Source organism: Cricetulus griseus, assembly GCF_003668045.3.
Source record: "Cricetulus griseus strain 17A/GY chromosome 1 unlocalized genomic scaffold, alternate assembly CriGri-PICRH-1.0 chr1_0, whole genome shotgun sequence".
NCBI classification, from domain to species: domain Eukaryota; kingdom Metazoa; phylum Chordata; class Mammalia; order Rodentia; family Cricetidae; genus Cricetulus; species Cricetulus griseus.
The window spans coordinates 190,125,194-190,145,783 of NW_023276806.1; the positions used below are offsets into that span (position 1 = coordinate 190,125,194).

Consider the following 20,590-nt stretch of genomic DNA (forward strand, 5'->3'; position numbering starts at 1 on the left):
GGCTTCATTAGGGAAGCTGTGTGAGGAGTTGGAGTGACCTAGATGGCAGCCAAGCAGACAGAACCTGTGACAATCATTAGCCTTCGGAAGCTGAGCCAGGCAAGCCCAGAGCCGCAGCAGAAAGGTAAGACCACCATAGAAGGCCGGCTTTCAAATCCTTTTTCCTCTTTTCCTTCCTTCTTTCTTTCTTTCTTTCTTCCTTCCTTCCTTCCTTCCTTCCTTCCTTCCTTCCTTCCTTCCTTTCCTTCCTTCCTTCCTTCCTTCTTTCTTTCTTTCTTTCTTTTTTCTTCCTTCCTTCCTTCCCTCCCTCCCTTCTTTCCTTCCTCCTCCTCCTCCTCCTCCTCCTCCTCCTCCTCCTCCTCCTCCTCCTCCTCCTCCTCCTCCTCCTCCTCCTCCTCTTCTTCTTCTTCTTCTTCTTCTTCTTCTTCTTCTTCTTCTTTGAAAACCAAAATGGTTTCTCTGTGTAGCTTTGGAGCCTATCCTGGCACTCACTCTGGGGACCAGGCTGGCCTGGAACTCACAGAGATCTGCCTGCCTCTGACTCCCAAGTGCTGGGATTAAAGGTGTGCGCCACCAACTCCTGGCTTCAAACTAATCTTGAGATTGTTAAAATAATGAGTCAGGGGCCGAGGTTGTAGGCCAGTTGGTAGCGTGTTTGCCTACATGCAATCCTAGATTGATTCTCAGTACCGCGTACACTGGTACGGTGGCACATGGCTATAATCCCAACGCTGGAGAGGTGGGAGCCGGAGGATCAGGAGTTTGAGGTCACCCTCGGCTACATAGGGGCTTGAGGTCAGTCTAGGCCACACAAGACCCTAGTAAATAGTAAAAATGGTGCAAATACCTGCAAATGTGAGCCACAATCCTAGGGGCACCCTTCCCACTCAAGTAGGCCTTATATTCTGCCTTTCTTGTCAGAGACAAAGACATTCACCGTGGAGGATGCCGTGGAGACCATTGGGTTTGGACGCTTCCACATTGCACTCTTTCTAATCATGGGCAGCACCGGGGTGAGTACCCTTGGAGAATCTCTGAACCTGGGACACTGACCTCTCTGTTGGACACCACCTCTTCTGCTGTCCATTCCAGTGGCGGGGGGGGGGGGGTCCTGTGGACATCATTTCATCAGCCTTTGGCCTGGGTTGGCTGAGAACAGCTGAATGCATGTGTCTGTTCTGCTGATTCCAGAGTCATCTCAGAGGTTTCCGTCGAGCTCTTGGAGAGAAGGGAGAGGACCATGGGGTTATTTCATGTGGTGTAGACATGGCTCTTGAGCATGTGTGCGTTGTTATCTCCTGGAACCTGCTGCCAGGAAGATTCTAGAGCCCCTAAAAGGCTCAGTCATTTCTTTCTGTCAGGGCATGTGTTTCTTTTACAGTCTAGGCATGGTATGCTAGGCATGGTGGGTAAACCTATGATCCCAGCATTTGACACATAGCTGTAAGATCAGGAGTTCAAGGTCATCTGCTGCTGTGTATTGAGTTTGAGGCCAGCTAGGGATACATGAGATCTGAGTTCAACTCCTGGAACTCATGTAAAGGTTCGAGGAGAGAACCATTTCCTCCACATGTACACACATGGACACACACACACACATACACACACTCAGAGGAAGAGGGGGGGAGGGAGAGAGAGAGAGAGTGAGTTTAGGATTTTTTTTTCTTTTAAGTTTTAGAAAGGGCTATCTGTATATCTCGGTGAAAGAGAGCTTGCCTAGCATGTGAAGTCCCAGCAAGGCCCTGGGGTAGATCCCCAAGCCCCCACCACACCCCACCCCTGCCAATATAAAGATCAAATCAGGTAAAATCTGTTCATTTTTGGGAAATGGGCTCTTGTTATGCTGTCCTTGGTATGGTGGGTTTTGGTGATTCCATTTCTAAATACTTAATCCTCTAATAAATTTCACCAAATAGCCACTAACTAAAAGCAGCAAATAATATTCAGATATAATTCTGCCACTTGAGAGGAAAAAACAGGAAGGTTAAGAGTTCAAGGCTAGCCTCAGCTACATCGTAAGCTCAATGACAACCTGGGCTACTTAAGATGATCTCAAAAACAAAAACAAATAAAAAATGACAGCCCAAACTTGGGTGTCATGGCTTATGACAGTAATAGAAACACTTAGAAGTCTGAGGTAAGGAGATTACTGTGAGGCTAGCCTAGGCTACAGAGTGAAATTTCTTTAAAAACAAACAAACAAAGACCAAAAGTCAGAAAAAGAGTCATGCCACACTGAGACATAAGTTCTGCTGTATCTTTCTGAAGTTGCGTGTGCTCTTGGGAGAGAGGCTGGGATAGAAAGGGGTGCGTCGGAAGTATCACACCTGTGCTATGCAGATCCCGCCCTTACCTGTAGGGGGCAGACTCTTTCAGTCCGCGTTGTCACAGTTCCATGCTCCAGAGCCACATAGAAGCCTCGTGTCCTGGTTTTACTACCTCCCATTATCAGAGAGGGACAGTGTTGCTCCTAACTAGTGCATTTCTGGTGGGACTCTTTAGACATTCGGTCCTGATGGGCATTGCCCAAATGTTCTGTATTACTAAGGAGGATGAGTTTAGTACACAGAGCATCTTTCTGAGATGGCCATGCTGTCTCAGTCCTGGACCAAAACATACCGGTGTCTGCACTCTGAGCACAGTTGCAATCCTCTAGAGGAGACAAGCCACACACTAACAAGAAGACCCCACAGTCTGGGGACACTGCTCCTCCTTTTCCTGCCAGACCTCTATGTTACTATAATAAACAATACTATGACTGTCCCAGCAATGCCATCAAGAGGATAAGCCCCAGACAAATGTGTTCTCTTCCTTTAGTTCTCCTTCCTCTTCCTGACTTCCTTGTCCTTGTCTGTGGTGTTGGTGTTTATCCTGTCCTACAGGTGTGAGCCCTCGGGTTTGCCTAGGCATAGTGGTAGGTACTATAGTCCCAGTGACTCAAGAGACTGAGGGAGGAGGATCACCTGAGGTTAAGAGTTCAAATCCAGCCCTGTCTCAAAAACAAAGCTTAGGCCATGAGTACCTGGGTCAGATCAGAGCAGCCCTGAAAGGCTGTATTTGGTGTTGTATGCACTTGCAATCCCAGTGCTGCAGGGAAGGGAAGAGATAGGAGGGTCCCTGGTGCTTGCTGGTCATCCATTCAAGCCCAGTGGGTGAGCCACAGGTTCAGTAAGAGACTCGGTCTGAAAAAATAAGGTTGAGCTAGAGGGATGGCACCTGCTGCTCTTGCAAAAGACCAGGCTTGACTCTAGCACTCACGTGGCAGACAGCTCACAATCATCTATAGCTCTAGTTCCAGTGCACCCAATACCACCTTCGGGCTGCAATGGCTCCTGAATACATGTGGTACATATGCATACACTCAGGCAAACACACACACACACACACACACACACACACACACACATTCACACTAAATACTAAAAAAATAAATAAGGTAGAGGCGACTCTCTTGGGAGGAGACATCCCCACACTTGGTTATGTCTCTTTCTGCAATTGCTCCTTGAGGAGCCTGTCCCCATGCTCTGACATCACTGTTGTCCTTTACCTAATTCAACTGTTCCTACTCATTCCTTTCTGGTATCTGCTTCCTTTCCCTGGGAGATAAACCCACCCTAAAATGGAGTGTAGGATATGGACAAAGGTTAATTGTGTGGGTGAGTGTTAGCTAACTTGACACACCTGGGAGGAGGGACCCTCATCTGAAGAATTGATCCCGTAAGATTGGCCTGGGGACATGTTTGGGGGGCATTTTCTTGATTGCTGATTGATGCAAGGGTGGTTGGGTGCGTATGCAGCCCACTGTGCGTGGTCCCATTGTTTGGCAGGTGGGCGTGGGCTGTTTAAGACAGGCAGCTAAGCAAGGCTGTAAGCATCACTCCTCCATGGTCTCTCTGCAGTCCCTGCCTCCAGGCTCCTGCCTTGTCTTCTCTCCATGATGGACTGCAACCTGTGGGTTAAATAAACCTGTTCTTCCCCTCGCTGCTTTTGGTCCTGGTATTTATCACAACAACAGAAAGCACTAGTTGTCCACTCTCTTCTCAAAATACCTAGTAGCACACCCTACACCATCTGTGGATAGACACTCTTCCCTGTTAGTGAACTCCTAGCTTGTTCTTTGTTTTCCAGCCTTCAGAAACCTTCCCATCTCCCTGAGACCACAGCTTCCTGACATAAGAGGCTGTTTCAAAACCTCACTTGTGAAGGTGTGTCCTACCTTCCTCATAATGTGCCATGGCTAGCCAGGCTCACCCGCTAGCTAAGTAACTGGCCCCTCTGTCAGTGATACTGAGAGCAAGCACAGGGGAGTGTGTGCCCTAAATTTTAGGGATACTCCCAAGTTGTACAAACTATGACTATTACATTTATGAAAGCTGAGGATCTACTATAGGGATCTAGTTTTTTTTTTTTTTTTTTTTTTTTTCTCTTTTATTCAGTTTAGGGTTTCTCCAGTCTTGATATGAAGCCAGGCTGGTCTCAAACCTACAATGTTCCTGCCTCAGTCTCCAGAGTAGTGGGATCAGAAGTGTATGCTACTGTGCCTGGCTCTACCACAGGGGTTTTTGTTGTTTGTTTTATTTTTTCAAGACAGGGTTTCTCTTTGTAACCCTGGCTGTCCTGGAACTTTCTCTGTAGACCAGGCTGGCCTCGAACTCAGAGATCCGCCTGTCTCTGCCTCCTGAGTACTGGGATTAAAGGAGTGTGCAACCACTGACTGGCTACTGTAGTTTTTTTATTTACCTAGGGGAAAGGGAAAGAGGATGTTGAGACTAGGAGGGTGACAGGCCTATGTGGAGGTGATGTGAGCTGATGTGTAGATGTGACACTGTTTCCAACTTTCTCTTTAAGGTTGTGGAGGCCATGGAGATCATGTTAATAGCTGTTGTGTCCCCTGTTATCCGCTGTGAATGGCACCTGGAGAATTGGCAGGTGGCATTTGTCACCACGGTAAGTCCCTGCTGCCTGTGCTGTGAGAATGAACAACCTGAAGGCCTGGTTTCCCTTCCAGCACTCTAAGAGCTGAGAGCCAACCCTAGCCCTACCCACAATGAGGCATGCTGGCTTCCAAAGCTCATGAATTTCTAGACCCCAAAGTAGTTAGCATTCAATCTCTCCCTCTCTCTGTTTCTCTCCCTGTCTGTCTGTCTGTATGTATGTCTGTCTGTCTCTTTCCTTCTAGTGAATAACCCTGAGTAGCCAAGCATTCCTAGCTGATGTTACCTCCCCAGTGATTCTAGAACAGCCTCACCCCCAGGCCCTGCTAGCCTCATGCCACCTCTCTGGCCCTCAAGCTGATCTTCACTGGTTCTCACCATCCGCCAAAGCTGTAAGCCCTCTCTGAAAAAGACCCTGATGCAGTAAGTATCATAGTTTTCCCATTCCCTTCCACAAAAGGCAACCAACCCTCCATGAAGAGTCCATGCCTTTATAGTCGTTATGTTTCTGGTGAAGTGGATATTGAAGTATAGTCTCTATTCGCCATGTGCTAGATGTGAGCAGTCACGGAAGGGCTTTGAAGAGGGCCATGATTAGAACTCTGAGGAAATATGGCCGGAGGGCCAGCTACCAGAGATACAGTATGTGGTGGTGAATGGCCGTGCCTGGAGGTGAGGCTGTGTGTTCAGGAATTACTGAGGCACTAGTATCAACCTCGGATGTCCAGAGCACAGGGGAATGGGAAAGGGTTGACTTACTTGTCATTAAAAAGAAAGACCTTCCGGATGTGGCCAGACTGAGGGGCTGCCTGGGAGACAGGAAGGTGGTGACCTATAGCAGTCAGACAGCAGAGGCTTTGAGGGCATGTTTCCAAAAGACAGAGTTAATGTTAGGGTCTGAAAGTGGTTGTGGAAAATTCTAGAAGTGTTCTCCTTGACAGCCCCCCCCCCCCGGCTTATATCCTTCCAAGCTTGCAGGGATATGGACAGAGGAGCCACCCTTGCTTGGGTGGGATGGTGGGGACAGATGGTTGCCTTCCCACTCACAGCCTTCTCTGAGTTCTGCCTGTGGACTTTCATTTGTGCTGGACACCCACTGTCTCCCTCAGAACTGCTCTGTAACCTCTTCATATGTAGTCAGTTTAAATGCTGCTTCTTTCTCTGTCTTGGTGAATGGAAGGCTTGGAGCCCAGGCTTGTGTCCAGTCACAGTGGCACATGTGTCCTTTTCTGAAGAAGCAGAGGTGTCTGCGATGCTTCTTTTGTGGCGACAGGCTCTCTCTCGCTGTATGGCTGAGGTCGCCCTCCATCTTTCATTTTCACTCCCCCTTAATGTAAAGTCTGAAGCACTGAAATTGCTTGAGGGAAACAGGAAGAATACTTCAACACAGTAATAGGCAAGGATTTCTGAAAGACTCCAATAGCATAGGACAAGTGGGAGTGAAATTAAAAAGCTTCTTTACAGCAAAGAAAGCAGTCAGCAGAGTGGAGAGGCAGCATACAGCATGGGAGGGAATCCTTGCCTGCTCAGACACGAGACAATGTCCAAAAGCATGTAAAGAACGGAAGAAAAAAGTTAAAACACCAAGATCCCAAATCTTCCATTCAGTAAGTGGTCTAGTGTACTGAATAGACAGCTCTCAGAAGAAACAGAACAGGCAATAAACATGTAAAATATTCACATCCTATTTTTTGTTTTTTTTGTTTGTTTTGTTTTGTTTTGTTTTGTTTTTTTTGAGACAGGGTTTCTCTGTGTAGCTTTGGAGCCTATCCTGGCACTCGCTCTGGAGACCAGGCTGGAATATTCAGCGTCCTTAGTCATCAGAGAAATGAAAGTTAAAATGACTTGGAGATGTCATTTTACACCATAGTGGCTGTCATCTAGAACACAAATGACCACAAATGCTGGCAAAGATGTAGGGAAAAGGAGACCTTATTCACTGTCGTTAAGACTAACGGAGCCACTATGGAAATCAGTATGGAGGGTTCTCAAAAACAAAACAAAAACAAACAAATAAAAAAACCAAAAAACAAAACCCTAAAACCAGCTCTACCACTCCCAGGTATATACTCATAATACCTTGGTTCAACTGCAGAGACACTTGCATGTCCATGACTGCTGAACTGTGCACAGTGGCTACAGAGGGAACAATGCTAGATGTCCGTCAACAGACGGATGCACAGGAAAATGTGACACACAAAATTTTATTTAGCCATAAGGAAAAAAAGAGTCATGGCATTGTATGGAAATATAAGGAACTGGAAATCATTAAGTTAAGCCAAATATCCAGACTCAGAAAGACAAAACATTATTTTCTTATATGTGGGTCTTAAATTGTAGTTTTTATTATTTTCTTACATACTAATCCCAGTTCCCTCTCCCTCCCTCCTCCTGCTCCCCCTGCCTCCCCATGAGCCCCCCACCCCCACTTGCTCCTCAGAGAGGATGAGGCCTCCCATTGGGAGTCAACGAATTGTCTCATGACCACCATGTTGAAGCAGGACCAAGGTCCTCCCCTGAGTGTCTAGGCTGAGCAAGGTATCCATCTCTCCATAGGAAATGGGCTCCAGAAAGCCAGTTCATGCACTAGGGACAGACCCTGGTCCCACCTCCAGTCGACCCGCCTGCATTTACAGGACCTAGATTGGTCCTATGCAGGTTGCCCAGCTGTCAGTTTGGAGTCAGTGAGCTTCCCCTAGCTCAGATCAGCTGTTTCCGTGGGTTTCCCCATCCACTTCCTTCTTCCCTCCCCACCCTGCTTCCTTCCTCCTCTATAGTGTGATGTTTTACTCTTTTGACTCTTGGGTTCTTTTTTTGGGGACCCATCACCCAGCTCTTAAATAAATCACACATGGAGGTTTATTCTTAGTTATGAATGTCTGGTCTTAGTTCGACTGGTTTTTAGCTAGTGTTTTTTCTTTTTTCTAAAATCTTCAATTATCCTGTCTACCTTTCCCCTCTGGGATTTTAACCTTCTTACTTCTGTGTATTTTTCCTTCTTATTCCATGAGTGGCTGGGTGGCTGGGTGGCTGGGTGGCTGGGTGGCTGGGTGGCTGGGTGGCTGGGTGGCTGGGTGGCTGGGTGGCTGGGTGGCTGGGTGGCTGGGTGGCTGGGTGGCTATCCCCTGACATCCTTCTTCCTTGTTTTTTCCTCCTATTTATTCTCTCTGCCTGCCAGCACCCGCCCATCCTTGCTCCCTCCTCGCTACTGGCCATTCAGCTCTTTATTAGGACCACCAGGTGTTTTAGGCAGGCAAAGAATCACAGCTTCACTGAGTTAAACAGATGCAGCATAAACAAAAGTCACACATGTTAAAATAATATACCCCCACACTCCCATCTCCCCTCTCCCCTCCACCCTCTCTCCCATGCTCCCATTTACTCAGGAGATCTTGTCTATTTCCCCTTCCTAGGCAGACCCATGTATGCCTCTCTTAGGGTCCTCCTTGTTTCCTGGCTTCTCTGGGGATGTGGACTGTAGACTGGTTATCCTTTGCTTTATGCCTAATATCCACTTATGAGTGAGTACATTACCATATTTGTCTTTCTGGATCTGGGTTACCTCACTCAGGATGGTTTTTTTTTTTTTTTTCTAGTTCTGTCCATTTACCTTCAAATTACAAGATGTCATTGTTTTGTTTTGTTTTTAACCACTGAGTAGCACTCCATTGTGTAAATGCACCACATATTCCTTATCCATTCTTCAGTTGAGGGGCATCTAGGTTGTTTCCAGGTTCTGGCTATTATGTAGCCCAGGCTGGCCTCGAACTCGTGATCCTCCTGTCTCTGCCTCCTTCAGCAAATCCTACTGGCGTGCGCCACCACAACCGGCGGTTCTGGCTGTTATGAATAATGCTGCTATGAACATAGTTGGGCAAATGTCCTTGTGGTATGAGTGTGCATCCTTTTGGTATATGCCCCAAAGTGGTATTCCTGGACCTTGAAATAGATTCCCAATTTTCTGAGAAATTGCCATACTGATTTCCAAAAAGGCTGTACAAGTTTACATTCCCACCAGCAGTGGAGGAGTGTTCCTCTTACTTTACATTCTCTCCAGCCATAAGCTGTCATCAGTGTTTTTGATCTTAGCCATTCTGACAGATGTAAAGTGGTCTCTCAGAGTTGTTTTGACTTGCATTTCCCTGATGGCTAAAGATGTTGAGCAATTCCTTGTGTGCCTTTCAGCCATTTGAATTTCTTCTGTTGAGAATTCTCTATTTAGATCTGTGCCCCATTTTTTTAATTGGATTATTTGGTATTTTGGTGTCTAGTTACTTGAGTTCTTTGTATATTTTGGAGATTGACCCTCTGTCAGATGTGGGGTTGGTGAATATCTTTTCCCATTCTGTGGGCTGCCATTTTGTCTTGCTGACAGTGTCCTTTGCCTTACAAAAGCTTCTCAGTTTTAGAAGGTCCCATTTATTAATTGTTGATTTCAGTGTCTGTGCTATTGGTGTTCTATTTAGGAAGTGGTCTCCTGTGCTGATGTGTTCAAGGCTACTTCCACTTTCTCTTCTATGAGTCTCAGTATGGTTGGATTTATGTTGAGGTCTTTGATCCATTTGGACTTGAGTTTTGTGCATGGTGGTACTATGGATCTACTTTCATTCTTCTACATGTTGACCTCCAGTTATGCCAGCACCATTTGCTAAAGATGTTTTTCTTTTCCATTGTATAACTTTAGCTTCTTAGTCAAAAATCAGGTGTTCATAGGTCTGTGGATTAATATCAGGGTCTTTGATTTTTTTCCATTTGTCTACCTGTCTGTTTTTATGCCAATACCAAGCTGTTTTCATTACTGTAGCTCTACAATAAAGTTTGAAGTCAGAGATGGTGATCTTCCAGAAGTTCCTTTATTGTACAGGGTTGTTTTGCCTATCCTGGGTTTCCTTGTTTTTCCATATGAAGTTGAATTGTGCTTGGATTTTGATGAGGATTCCATTGAATCTGTAGATAGATTTTGGTAAGATTGTCAGTTTTACTATGTTAACTCTACTTATTCAAGAACATGGGAGATCTTTCCATTTTCTGATGTCTTCTTCAATTTCATTCTTCAAACACTTAAAGTTTTTGTAATACAGGTTTTTCACTTGTTTAGAGTTTCCACAAGATATTTTATGCTGTTTTAGTTATTGTGTTATTCTCTGATTTCTTTCTCAGCCCATCCATCATCTGTAGATAGGAGGGCTACTGATTTTTTTTTTTTTTTTTTTTTTTTTTAGTTAATCTTGTATCCTGGCACATTAATAAAGTTGTAGGAGTTGCCTGGTAGAATTTTTGGGGTCACTTATGTAAACTATCATATCATCAGCAAATAGTGAAAGTTTGACTTCTTCCTTTTCAATTTGTATCCCATTGATCTCCTTTTGTTGTCTTCTTGCTCTAGCTAGAACTTCGAGTACTATATTGAGTAGATATTTGGAAAGAATGGACAATGTTGTCTTGTCCATGATTTTAGTGGAATTATTTTGAACTCTATTAGTTTGATGTTGACTGTTGGCTCGCTATATATTGCCTTTATTGTGTTTAGGTTTTGGGCCCCAGCCCCCATGGGGTCTCTCTGAATTGCTTGTCAGCCAATAGCCATAGGTGCATCCTGTTTTCTAGTCCTGGCTTCAGCTCTGGCCTTGCCCTCGAGCTCTTACACCTGGGCTTTTCCACTGTGCTGTAAGTGTATATAAGGCTGCTGTTCCCCTGGACTAAAGTTGGATAGATGCACATAGCACAAGCGGCCAGACAGCTGTCTTTTAATGAAATCTCCAGGCTTTTGCCCGATACTCGACTTATTCGTGGCATGGACGCCACGTTTAGGTATGTCCCTTGTATCCCTGTTCTCTCCAAGACCTTTGTCATGAAGCGGTGGTGGATTTTGTTGAAAGCTTTTTCAGCATCTAATGATATGATTATGTGTTTTTTTTTTCTTTCAGTTTGTTTATATGGTGGATTACATTGATGGATTTTCATGTTGAACCATCCCTGCATCTTTGGGATGAAGCCTACTTGATCATGGTGGATGATTTTTCTGATGTGTTCTTGGATTCGGTTTGCCAGTATTTATTGAGTATATTTGAGGGATATTGGTCTGCAATTATCTATCTTAGTTGTGTCCTTTCGTGGTTTGAGGGTCAGGGTAATTGTAGCCTTGTAAAAAGAGTTTGGCAATTTTCCTTCTATTTTTATTGTGTGCAACAATTTGAAGAGTATTGGTATTAGCTCGTTTTTGAAATTCTGGTACAATTCTACACTGAAGCTGTCTAGTCCTGGGCTGTTTTTGGTTGGAAGACTTTTGATGACTGTTTATATTTCCTTAGGGGTTATAGGTCTATTTAATTTGTTTAATTGGTATTGATTTAATTTTTGTATGTGGTATTTACCCAGAAAATTGTCCATTTTCATTAAATTTTCCAATTTTGTGGAGCACAGGTTTTTGAAGTATGACCTGATGATTCTCTGGATTCCCTCAGTGTATGTTATGTCCCCCTTCTCATTTCTGATTTTGTTAATTTGCATGTTCTCTCTCTGCCTTTTGGTTAGTTTAGATAAAGGTTTGTCTATTTTGCTGATTTTTTTTCAAAGAACCAATTCTTTGTATCGATTCTTTGTATTGTTTTCTTTGTTTCTATTTTGTTGATTTCAGCCCTCAATTTCCAGCCATGTACTCCTCCTGGGTGAGTTTGCTTCTTCTTTTCTAAAGCTTTCAGTTGTTCTGTTAATTTGCTAGTGTGGAATTTCTCCAGCTTCTTTATGTAAGCACTTAGTGCTATGAACATTCCTCTTAGCACTGCTTTCATTGTGTCCCATAAGTTTGGGTTGTGTGGTCATTTTCATTGAATTTTAGGAAGTCTTTAATTTATTTCTTCCTTGACCCAGTGGTGATTCATTTGAGCATTGTTCAATTTCCATGAGTTTATGGGCTTTCTGCAATTAGTGCTGTTGAATTCTAACTGAAAGCCATGGTGATCTGATAAGATACAGGGTGTTATTGCAATTTTTTGTTATCTGTTGAGGTTTGCTTTGTTACCAAGTATATGTGGTCAATTTTAGAGAAGGTTCCATGGGGTGCTGAGAAGAAGGTATATTCTTTTGTGTTTGGGTAGAATGTTCTATGGATATCTCTTAAGCCCTTTTAAGTCACACCTGTTAGTTGCTTTATTTCTCTGTTAATTTTCTGTCTGGCAGACCTGTCCAGTTTTGAGAGTGGAGTGTTGAAGTCTCCCACTATTAGTGTGAAGGGCTTGATTGTGATTTAAGCTTTGGCAATGTTTCTTTTACAAATGTGGGTGCCCTTGTATTTGGGGTGTAGAAGTTCAGAATTGAGACTTTAATTTGATGGATTTTTCCTGTGATGAATATGAAATGTTCATCTCTTGATTACTTTTAGTTTGAAGTCTGTTTTGTTAGATACTAGGATAGCCACACCACCTTGTTTCTTAGGTCCATTTGATTAAAAAATCTTTTCCCAACCCTTTACTCTGAGGGTACTGTCTGTCTTTGAAGTTGAGGTGTATTTCTTGTATGCAGCAGAAGGATGGATTCTATTTTTGTATCCATTCTGTTAGCCTGTGTCTTTTTATAGTAAATTGATATTAAGGGATATTAATGACCAGTGATTGCTAGTTCCTGTTATTTTTGTTTTTGTTGTTGGTGGTGGTGGTATTGTGTGTGCATTTCCCTTCTTTGGGATTTGCTGGTGTGGGATTATTTGCCTGTGTTTTTGTGGGTGTAGCTAATAACTTCCTTGGGTTGGAGTTTCCCTTCTAGTACTTTCTGTAGGGCTGGATTTATGAATAGGTATTGTTTAAATCTGGTTTTATCATGGAATATCTTGTTTTCTCTATGGTTATTGAAAGCTTTGCTGGGTATAGTAGTCTGGGCTGGCATCCATGGTCCCTTAATGTCTACTTAACTCTGACCTTCTGACTTTTATTGTTTCCATTGAGAAGTCAGGTGTAATTCTGATAGGTCTGTCTTTATATGTTACTTGGCCCCTTTCCTTTGCAGCTCTTAATATTCTTTATTCTGTATGATTATTTTGATTATTATGTGGCAAGGGGATTTTTTTTATTTGGTTCAGTCTATTTGGTGTTGTGTAAACTTCTTGTACTTTCATAGGCATGTCCTTCTTAAGGCTGGGAAAGTTTGCTTCTGTGATTTTTGTTGAATATATTTTCTGTGCCTTTGAGCTGAGCTTTTCTTTCTATCCCTATTATTCTTAGGTTTGGTCTATTCATGGTGTTGCAGATTTCCTGAGTATTTTGTGTTAAGAATTTGTTGGGGGCTGGAGAGATGGCTCAGGGGTTAAGAGCACTGACTGTTCTTCCAGAGGTCCTGAGTTTAGTTCCCAGCCACATGGTGGCTCACAACCATCTGTAATGTGATCTGGTGCCCTCCTGTGGCACGCACTGTATACATGATAAATAAATAAATAAATCTTTTTAAAAAAGAATTTGTTCGATTTAACATTGTCATTGACTGGTGAAGATAAGACAGAGGAAAATAAATTCAACTTCTGAGATTCTTCCATCTCTGCATTCTGTTGTTTATGCTTGCATCTGCAGTTCCTGATCGTTCATCCAGATTTTCCATTTCCAGAATTCTGTTTGTGTTTTCTTTATTCCCTCTATTTCAGTTTTTAAGTCTTGAATGGTTTCCTTCACCTGTTTGATTGCTTTTTCTTGGTTTTCTTGAAGGGATTTGATTTCTTCCAATTTTTTGTCTTTTCTTCATCTTCTTTAAGGGAATTTTTCACTTCCTTTTTAAGGACCTCAGTCATCTTCATAAAGTTATTTTTAAGGTCATTTTTTTCTGCTTCATCTGTGTTGGGATGTTCAGATCTTGCTGTTGTAGAGTCACTAGTTTCTGGAGGTGCTATGTTGCTCTTGTGTTGTTGTGTGTGTTCTTACACTGTTGTCTGCCCATCTCTTCCCCCAGTCGGTACAGGTGGAGCCCGACTCCCTTCCTCCAGTGGTGAAGTTGGGAGCTGTGGTTCTGTTGATCACTCCTCCATGTGCAGGCAGGTCTGAGGCTCTGGTGGTTGCTGATGCGGCTGGGTATCGTTGCATATAGAGAACAGCACTGGATGCTGGCTGGGACACAGGTGCTCTTTCCTAGAGGCACTTGTTAAGATAGTTTCTGGGAACCACTGCTGCCTATGCTTCTGGGCCACTCTGAAGCTTCAGGGTGGCTGCTCAGCCACTCTAGATTGTAGTTTTAAATGTGTTTAGGGCAGGTATGTCTTGAAGCTAAGATGAGGGCCATGAGAGGTCTTAGGAGTGTTGGGGAAGATAGAAATGAAGACTAGAGAATACTTGTGACATGGCAGCAGGACGGAGGGACAAAGGGTCCAGAAGGAGGCAGGGGAAGGAAGGAAGGAAGGAAAGGAGTAGGGAATGAGGGATGATAAAACAATAATACCTGGGGCCAGAGAGATGGCTCAGCTATAAGGAGACCCACTGTTCTTGCAGAAGAAGTTTGGATTCCAGAACCTATGTTGGGCAGCTCACAACCACCTGTAACTCTAGCTCCAGGTATCTGCTCTTCTCTTATGGGCTCCTTGGACGCCCCCATGCACAACACACTTATACACGAGTGCTTTTTAAAAGTACATGAACATGCTATAATTAAACACATTGCATACAACTTGTATGCTAATTAAAAATAATTTATAAAGGAGAATATCTGGGAGCCTAAAGTCCTGGGTTTGCTCTGCAGTACAGAAATGGGGTGGTGCAAATGTGCACGTATGTGCGCGTATGTGCGTGTATGTGCGGCATGTATGTGCGTGGCATGTATGTGCGTGTATGATGGATTTGGAGTAGTTCTGTGTGAGTCTTATGAGAGGTAGGAAAGAACAAAAACACAGCAGGCATCAGAGAGGAACAGCGTTTTCCCCGAGGAGTGCTGGAAGCAAAGCTGGCACTGTGCCTCTGATTTCCTGGCGGCATCAGCCATGAGGATTCCTAAGGAAAAAGCAATTGTCTGGAAGGCAGAGAAGTGGACGCTGGCTGCGCAGGCACACACAGAGCCAGGGCTGGGTGAAGCGCTACGCCAGAGAGGAAAGTGAGGCGCCTTCACCTTATGACTTATAGCTCAGAGACTTTGTTTGTTTATTGAGACAGGGTCTCTGTGGGTAAGTGCCAGCGCTTTTTCATGCAGCCAGGGTCTCCTGATGTGGTCGGTGGAAATGAAAACCAGGCCGGTGTTAGAGGAGGTCTCTGCAAGAATAAGGCTGAGGCAAGTTTATTGCAAGCAATCAGACTTTATACACTTTCAGAAACGGAATATACTGGGGCAGGGGGGCGGTGTGGTGGTGGTGCTCACCTTTAATCCCAGTACTTGGGAGGCAGAAGCAGGCCTGGTCTACAAAGTGAGTTCCAGGACAGCCAGGGCTACAGAGAGAAACCCTGTCTGGAAAAAGAAAAGAAAAGAAAAGAGAATGCAGTTGTAGTTGCCAGGATATAATAATGTTTGCAAGCTATCCAAGGTACTCAAGGTTAATGTCTAAGACTAATTGTGCAGCCAAGCTTCTGTATGCTTCGCTGACTTCTAGGGAATGCAGAGATACACAGGTGGCCAGAGTGCTCCACCACATGAGGGGGTACCTTGGTTTTTCAGAAACTGGAAGATTCACAGTGCCCCAGGAGCCATGAACTCTAACCTACTTATGCCTCTCGAGTTAGCAGCTAGACCAGGCCAACTCTGATTCCCTGTATTCATGTAGCCCAAGCTGGCCTCCAATACACTGTGTGCCCAAGGATGACCTCAGATTTCTGACCCCCCTTTCTTCCACCTCTGCAGTGCTGGGATTACAGACATGAACCCCAATGCCTGCTTTTGTGTGGAGCTGGGCATGGAACCCAGGGCTTTGTGAATGCTAAGCAAACATCCTACCAGCTGAGCCCTGGTCCCAGGCCTTGAGAAGTTTTTAGGTAGAGTTGGTGCAGGTGTTCATTTCAAGTTCCGTGTTTGTGATAATACAAAGGAAGACTGGTTTAGTGGCAGCAGCTTGTGTAGGGATAGGGGCATAGCAGGTATGACTAGATGTTTCAAGGGAAAGTCACAGTTTTACACTGAGCATCGTGGGAGGCCAGTGAATGGGAGAAGGAAAGTAGTTCCCCGCTCTGTGGACTTGTTGGGTCCCAGCCCCCACGGGGTCTCTGTGAGTTGCTGGTCCGCCAAGAGCCACAGGTGCATCCTGTTTTCTAGTCCTGGCTTACAGCTCTGGCCTCGCCCCCATGAACTCTTACACCTGGGGTTTCTCCACTGTGCTGTAAGTGTATATAAGGCTGCTCTCCCCCCTGGAATGAAGTCGGACAGACCCACATAGCACAAGCGGTCAGGCTTTTGCCCGATACTTGGACTTAGTCGTGGCATGGATGCCACATGGACTTAGTTCCCATGTTGGTAAGGTATGTTTGTACAAGAAGCCTACTTGTGCTCCCTGGCCCTGCAGTGCTTTGGGAAGCCTGTCTCCAGCCTGATTTTAGCTAGGATGGCTATATGAAGTAAAAGCACATCTTCCTGGTGTGTTCTGCTTAGAGCACTGTTTGTCTTTACTCTGACTCTAGATGGTGTTTTTTGGCTACATGGTATCCAGCATCCTCTTTGGTCTCCTGGCTGACAGATACGGCCGCTGGAAGGTAGGTCAGGCCATGTAGGAATTGCCCCTCCCGCCCCCACCACCACTCTTTTGGGCTCTCTCCCAATCCTTCCCTTCCATGAACCTTTTACCTCAAAGGGGAAAAAAGATAGCTTATTCAGGAGTCAAACACAAGTGACTGTGGCCCACAGAAACAGAGTCTGGTTATCGCAAGTGCCGCGTTTAGGCTGGCTGGTTTTATGTCAACTTGACACAAGGTAGGCTCATCAGAGAAGAGAGAGCCTCAGGTGGGAAAATCCCTCAAGATCCAGGGGTAGGCCAGCCTGTGGGGCATTTTCTTAGTGACTGATGGGACAGGGCCCAGCCCATGGTGGGTGGTGAAATCTCTGGGGTTGGTGGACCTGAATTCTACAAGAGAGCAGGTACAGCAAGCGAGTAAGCAGCACCCTCCATGGCCTCTGAACAGCTCCTGCCTCCAGGATCCTGCTGTTCCTGTTCTGACTTCCTCCAGTGATGGACAGTGCTGTGGCAGTGTAAGCCGAATAAACCCTTTCCTTCCCAGGCTGCTTTTGGCTGTGATGTTTCTACATAGCAGTAGTAATGCCAACTAAGACAGCACACCAACTTAGTCTTGCTAGTTAATATCAAGTACCCAGGCTGGGGACATTAGACTTGGTGGCTTACAGCAAAGCAGGGGAATCTGTGCAATAGGGCCCAGATGCTATCTGATGACATCCTTAGCCTGGGGACAGTGAAAGCTAGTGTTCTGTTGAGTTGATGTAATCCAAAGGTTTTACCTTATAACCATTAGGACGCTGGATCAGATACAGAGGTGGGTGGAAAATGGCTATTCAGAGTGTTAGAGATTATCCTAAGATAAATCAGTTCCGATCTGCATAGGCCAGCCTTCTGAAGTCACAGTTTTCATCGGTCTCCAGTTTTGTAGAATCATCAGCACAGCTGTGGTTTTTTCTGGGAACTTTAGTCCATACTCTGTAAGCCTCTCCACGATTTTCTTATAAATAAGAAAAGGCAATGCTTTAAGGTTGCTTCTTCTACTCTTTCCAGTACAAGCCTCCCTGTGCTCCCTGTGAGGAGGGAGGGCAGGGCTTTGCTTTCTGTTACCTCTCAGGGTGAACACACTAGATGGACACTTAAAGACAGGAGAGTGGCCTGGACCGTGCCACTGAAGACTGTGGGAGAGCAGTGGGTGCTTTGGCCCAGCTTCCCATAGGAGCTGAGGGGTTGGATAGAGGGAGCACCCACTCAGAAGGTGTCAGGGACCCTTTCATTCCCCAGGTGGGTCCTGGGTGCCCCAGGCGGGTCCTGGTAACAAACTCTCTTTTCTTGCTTCAGATTCTGCTGCTCTCATTCCTGTGGGGAGCCTACTTCTCCTTACTGACCTCTTTCTCCCCATCCTACGTCTGGTTTGTCTTTCTGAGGACCATGGTAGGCTGTGGAGTGTCTGGCCATGCACAAGGGTAAGACTTGCTCCAGAGGGTCTGTGGGAGAGAAATGTGGATTCCCCCAGGTACACACACACACACACACACACACACACACACACACACACACACACGGAGACAGAGAAAGAAAGACGTATACACACACATTCGCAGACAGATGCACAGAGACAGATACACATTCACAGAGAACAGACACAAATACACATACATGAGATAGACACAGAAACAGACATATGTACACACAGTCACAAATAAACAGACACACATGTACATATGTACACACAACACACAGAGTGGGGGGCACAGATTAATAGGTAGACACACACACACACACACACACACACCACACACACACACACCACACACACACACACCACACACACACACACACACACACACACACACACACACACACACACACACACACACACACACACACACACACACACACACACACACACACACACACACACACACACACACACACACACACACACACACACACACACACACACACACACACACACACACACACACACACACACACACACACACACACACACACACACACACACACACACACACACACACACACACACACACACACACACACCACACACCACACACACACACACACACACACACACACACACACACACACACACACACACACACCACACACACACACACACACACACACGCACGCGCGCGCGCGTGCTCGCACACACACGCACATGCGCACACACAATTAAAAGTAAAATTGAAAAAATATTGGATTTGAAAAAAAAACAAAAACAAAAAAACCCACACCAGAATGAATTTGCAAAGCAGATGGATGAACCCTGAAATAGAATGAATGCCTCTGCCTGTCTGCAGCTGCTGGGAAAATGCACAGGGCCCCAGTGTTTGGGTGAGAGTTCTGTGTTAACACTCCAGTTAGGAAATTCACAGAGCCCCTGGCCAACTCTCCTGGGTGCCTTGAGGCAACACTCTCCTTCAATCAGTTAGATGTTAAAGCACCTCTTAATGTATGCTGAAGACAGACTGGGCCTTAGTTAAGTCTCTCTGTGAGCTGAGAGCCTGATAGGAGTAGGTGCTGAGAGAGCTTTACAGTCTCCTGCAAGAAGGAGCCCAATAAATATCCAAAAGAGAGAAGTCCCAGCCCTGGCTAACATGCTAAAGCTGGCGGGATCTCCCTCCGTTTATTCTTCTATTTACAACATCACCGTGCTTCACTGGGAACTGCACCGTGACCGTCGTCAGTGACCACTCTTTGCCTCCTCTTGGATGTATTATTTTAATTTCTCAGTCATGTTTTACCTCAAAAAGGGGATTAGATTTGACAAAGCCGTTTTCCAAAGCTTCTCTTGTCCAATGTGATACAGAGTTTAAAATGACTGTCGCAGCAAAGTGACCAGAGGGGGACAGTTGCCCTCCACTTCTTACTGCTTTCTGATGTGGAAAATCGCCATAACTATAGCTTGATATGCAATAAACTTCTAATTTTAATTAAAAATTAAATAATAAGATGTATATGATAAATACAATTTTAGATCTGCTTTACGTGTGAGTGCTTTCCCGAATGTATGTATGTACCCTGGGAGTGCCTGCTGCTCACAGAGGCTAGAAAAGGGTGTCCTGTCCCCCGGAACTGGAACTAAGGATGATTGTGATTACCACGTGGGTTCTGAGAACCACACCCAGAACCCATGCAAGAGCCACAAGTGCCCTTAAGTGCCGAGCCATCTCTCAAGCCTCCCTCCCTCTATGCTTACAATGTCTTTATTGAGGTGAAAATGTGTGGTTGTTTAAAGGGAGGTTGCTTGCTTTTCTCAAAGCAGAATTCCTGTGTTCCCCGTTCCCTGTACAGGTTAATCATAAAGACAGAATTTTTGCCCACAAAATACCGAGGCTACATGCTGCCCTTGTCTCAGGTAAGGGGAAGTGGGAACTCTTTGGAGCCTGGTGTGTCTGACAGGACAGGACCTGGGGGCGGGGATGGGAGTGGGGGTGGGGTTCTTCCAGCCAGCTGATTGACTTTGGGCTAGTGCACTGCCTATTATTTTGGCACCAACTAATGAGCATGAAACAAGTCTGGTGCCTCAGGCCCAATATGAAGGTTTTCTGAGCTGGGGACTTGTACCACCCAGAAGTGATGCTCAAGACACTACACCAGCTTCCTCAGAAGGCAGGGTATATTCTACTGACTGGGGTCACTAGAATGACATCCAGGAGAGCATCTCGGTGGTCTTTCTCACCCCACTGAGACTTCAGAGAAGGGAGACAGCTCCTACCTTTTTGGGGTGCCCCATTTTTCTTCCAAAGATGTTGGTGTCTCCAGGGCCACACTGTCCCCACCTGGAGGAAGGCACTGTGATTGTGTCTTGACAGCTGCTGTTCCTCCAGGGTCCTCAGAATGTAGACAACAATAACCCAAAAGAACCAGAAACAAGCCAGGCAGTGGTGGCGCACGCCTTTGATCCCAGCACTTGGGAGGCAGAGGCAGGAGGATCTCAGTGAGTTCCAGGCCAGCCTGGTCTACAAAGTGAGTTCCAGAACAGCCAGGACTATTATACAGAAACCCCGAAAAA

General features: G+C 45.3%; 1 protein-coding gene across 1 annotated transcript in view; it reads left to right on the forward strand.

Annotated features, from left to right (window-relative positions):
* Nucleotides 1–42: 42 nt before the first annotated feature.
* Svopl (SVOP like) overlaps nt 43–20,590 on the forward strand; it is a 56,357-nt gene continuing 35,809 nt past the window's right edge. The window contains exons 1-6 of the mRNA XM_027391469.2: nt 43–124; nt 922–1,013; nt 4,849–4,947; nt 16,502–16,573; nt 17,890–18,014; nt 19,870–19,933. Of these exons, the coding sequence (XP_027247270.2) occupies nt 43–124; nt 922–1,013; nt 4,849–4,947; nt 16,502–16,573; nt 17,890–18,014; nt 19,870–19,933 (534 nt within the window). The remainder of the gene's footprint in view (nt 125–921; nt 1,014–4,848; nt 4,948–16,501; nt 16,574–17,889; nt 18,015–19,869; nt 19,934–20,590) is intronic.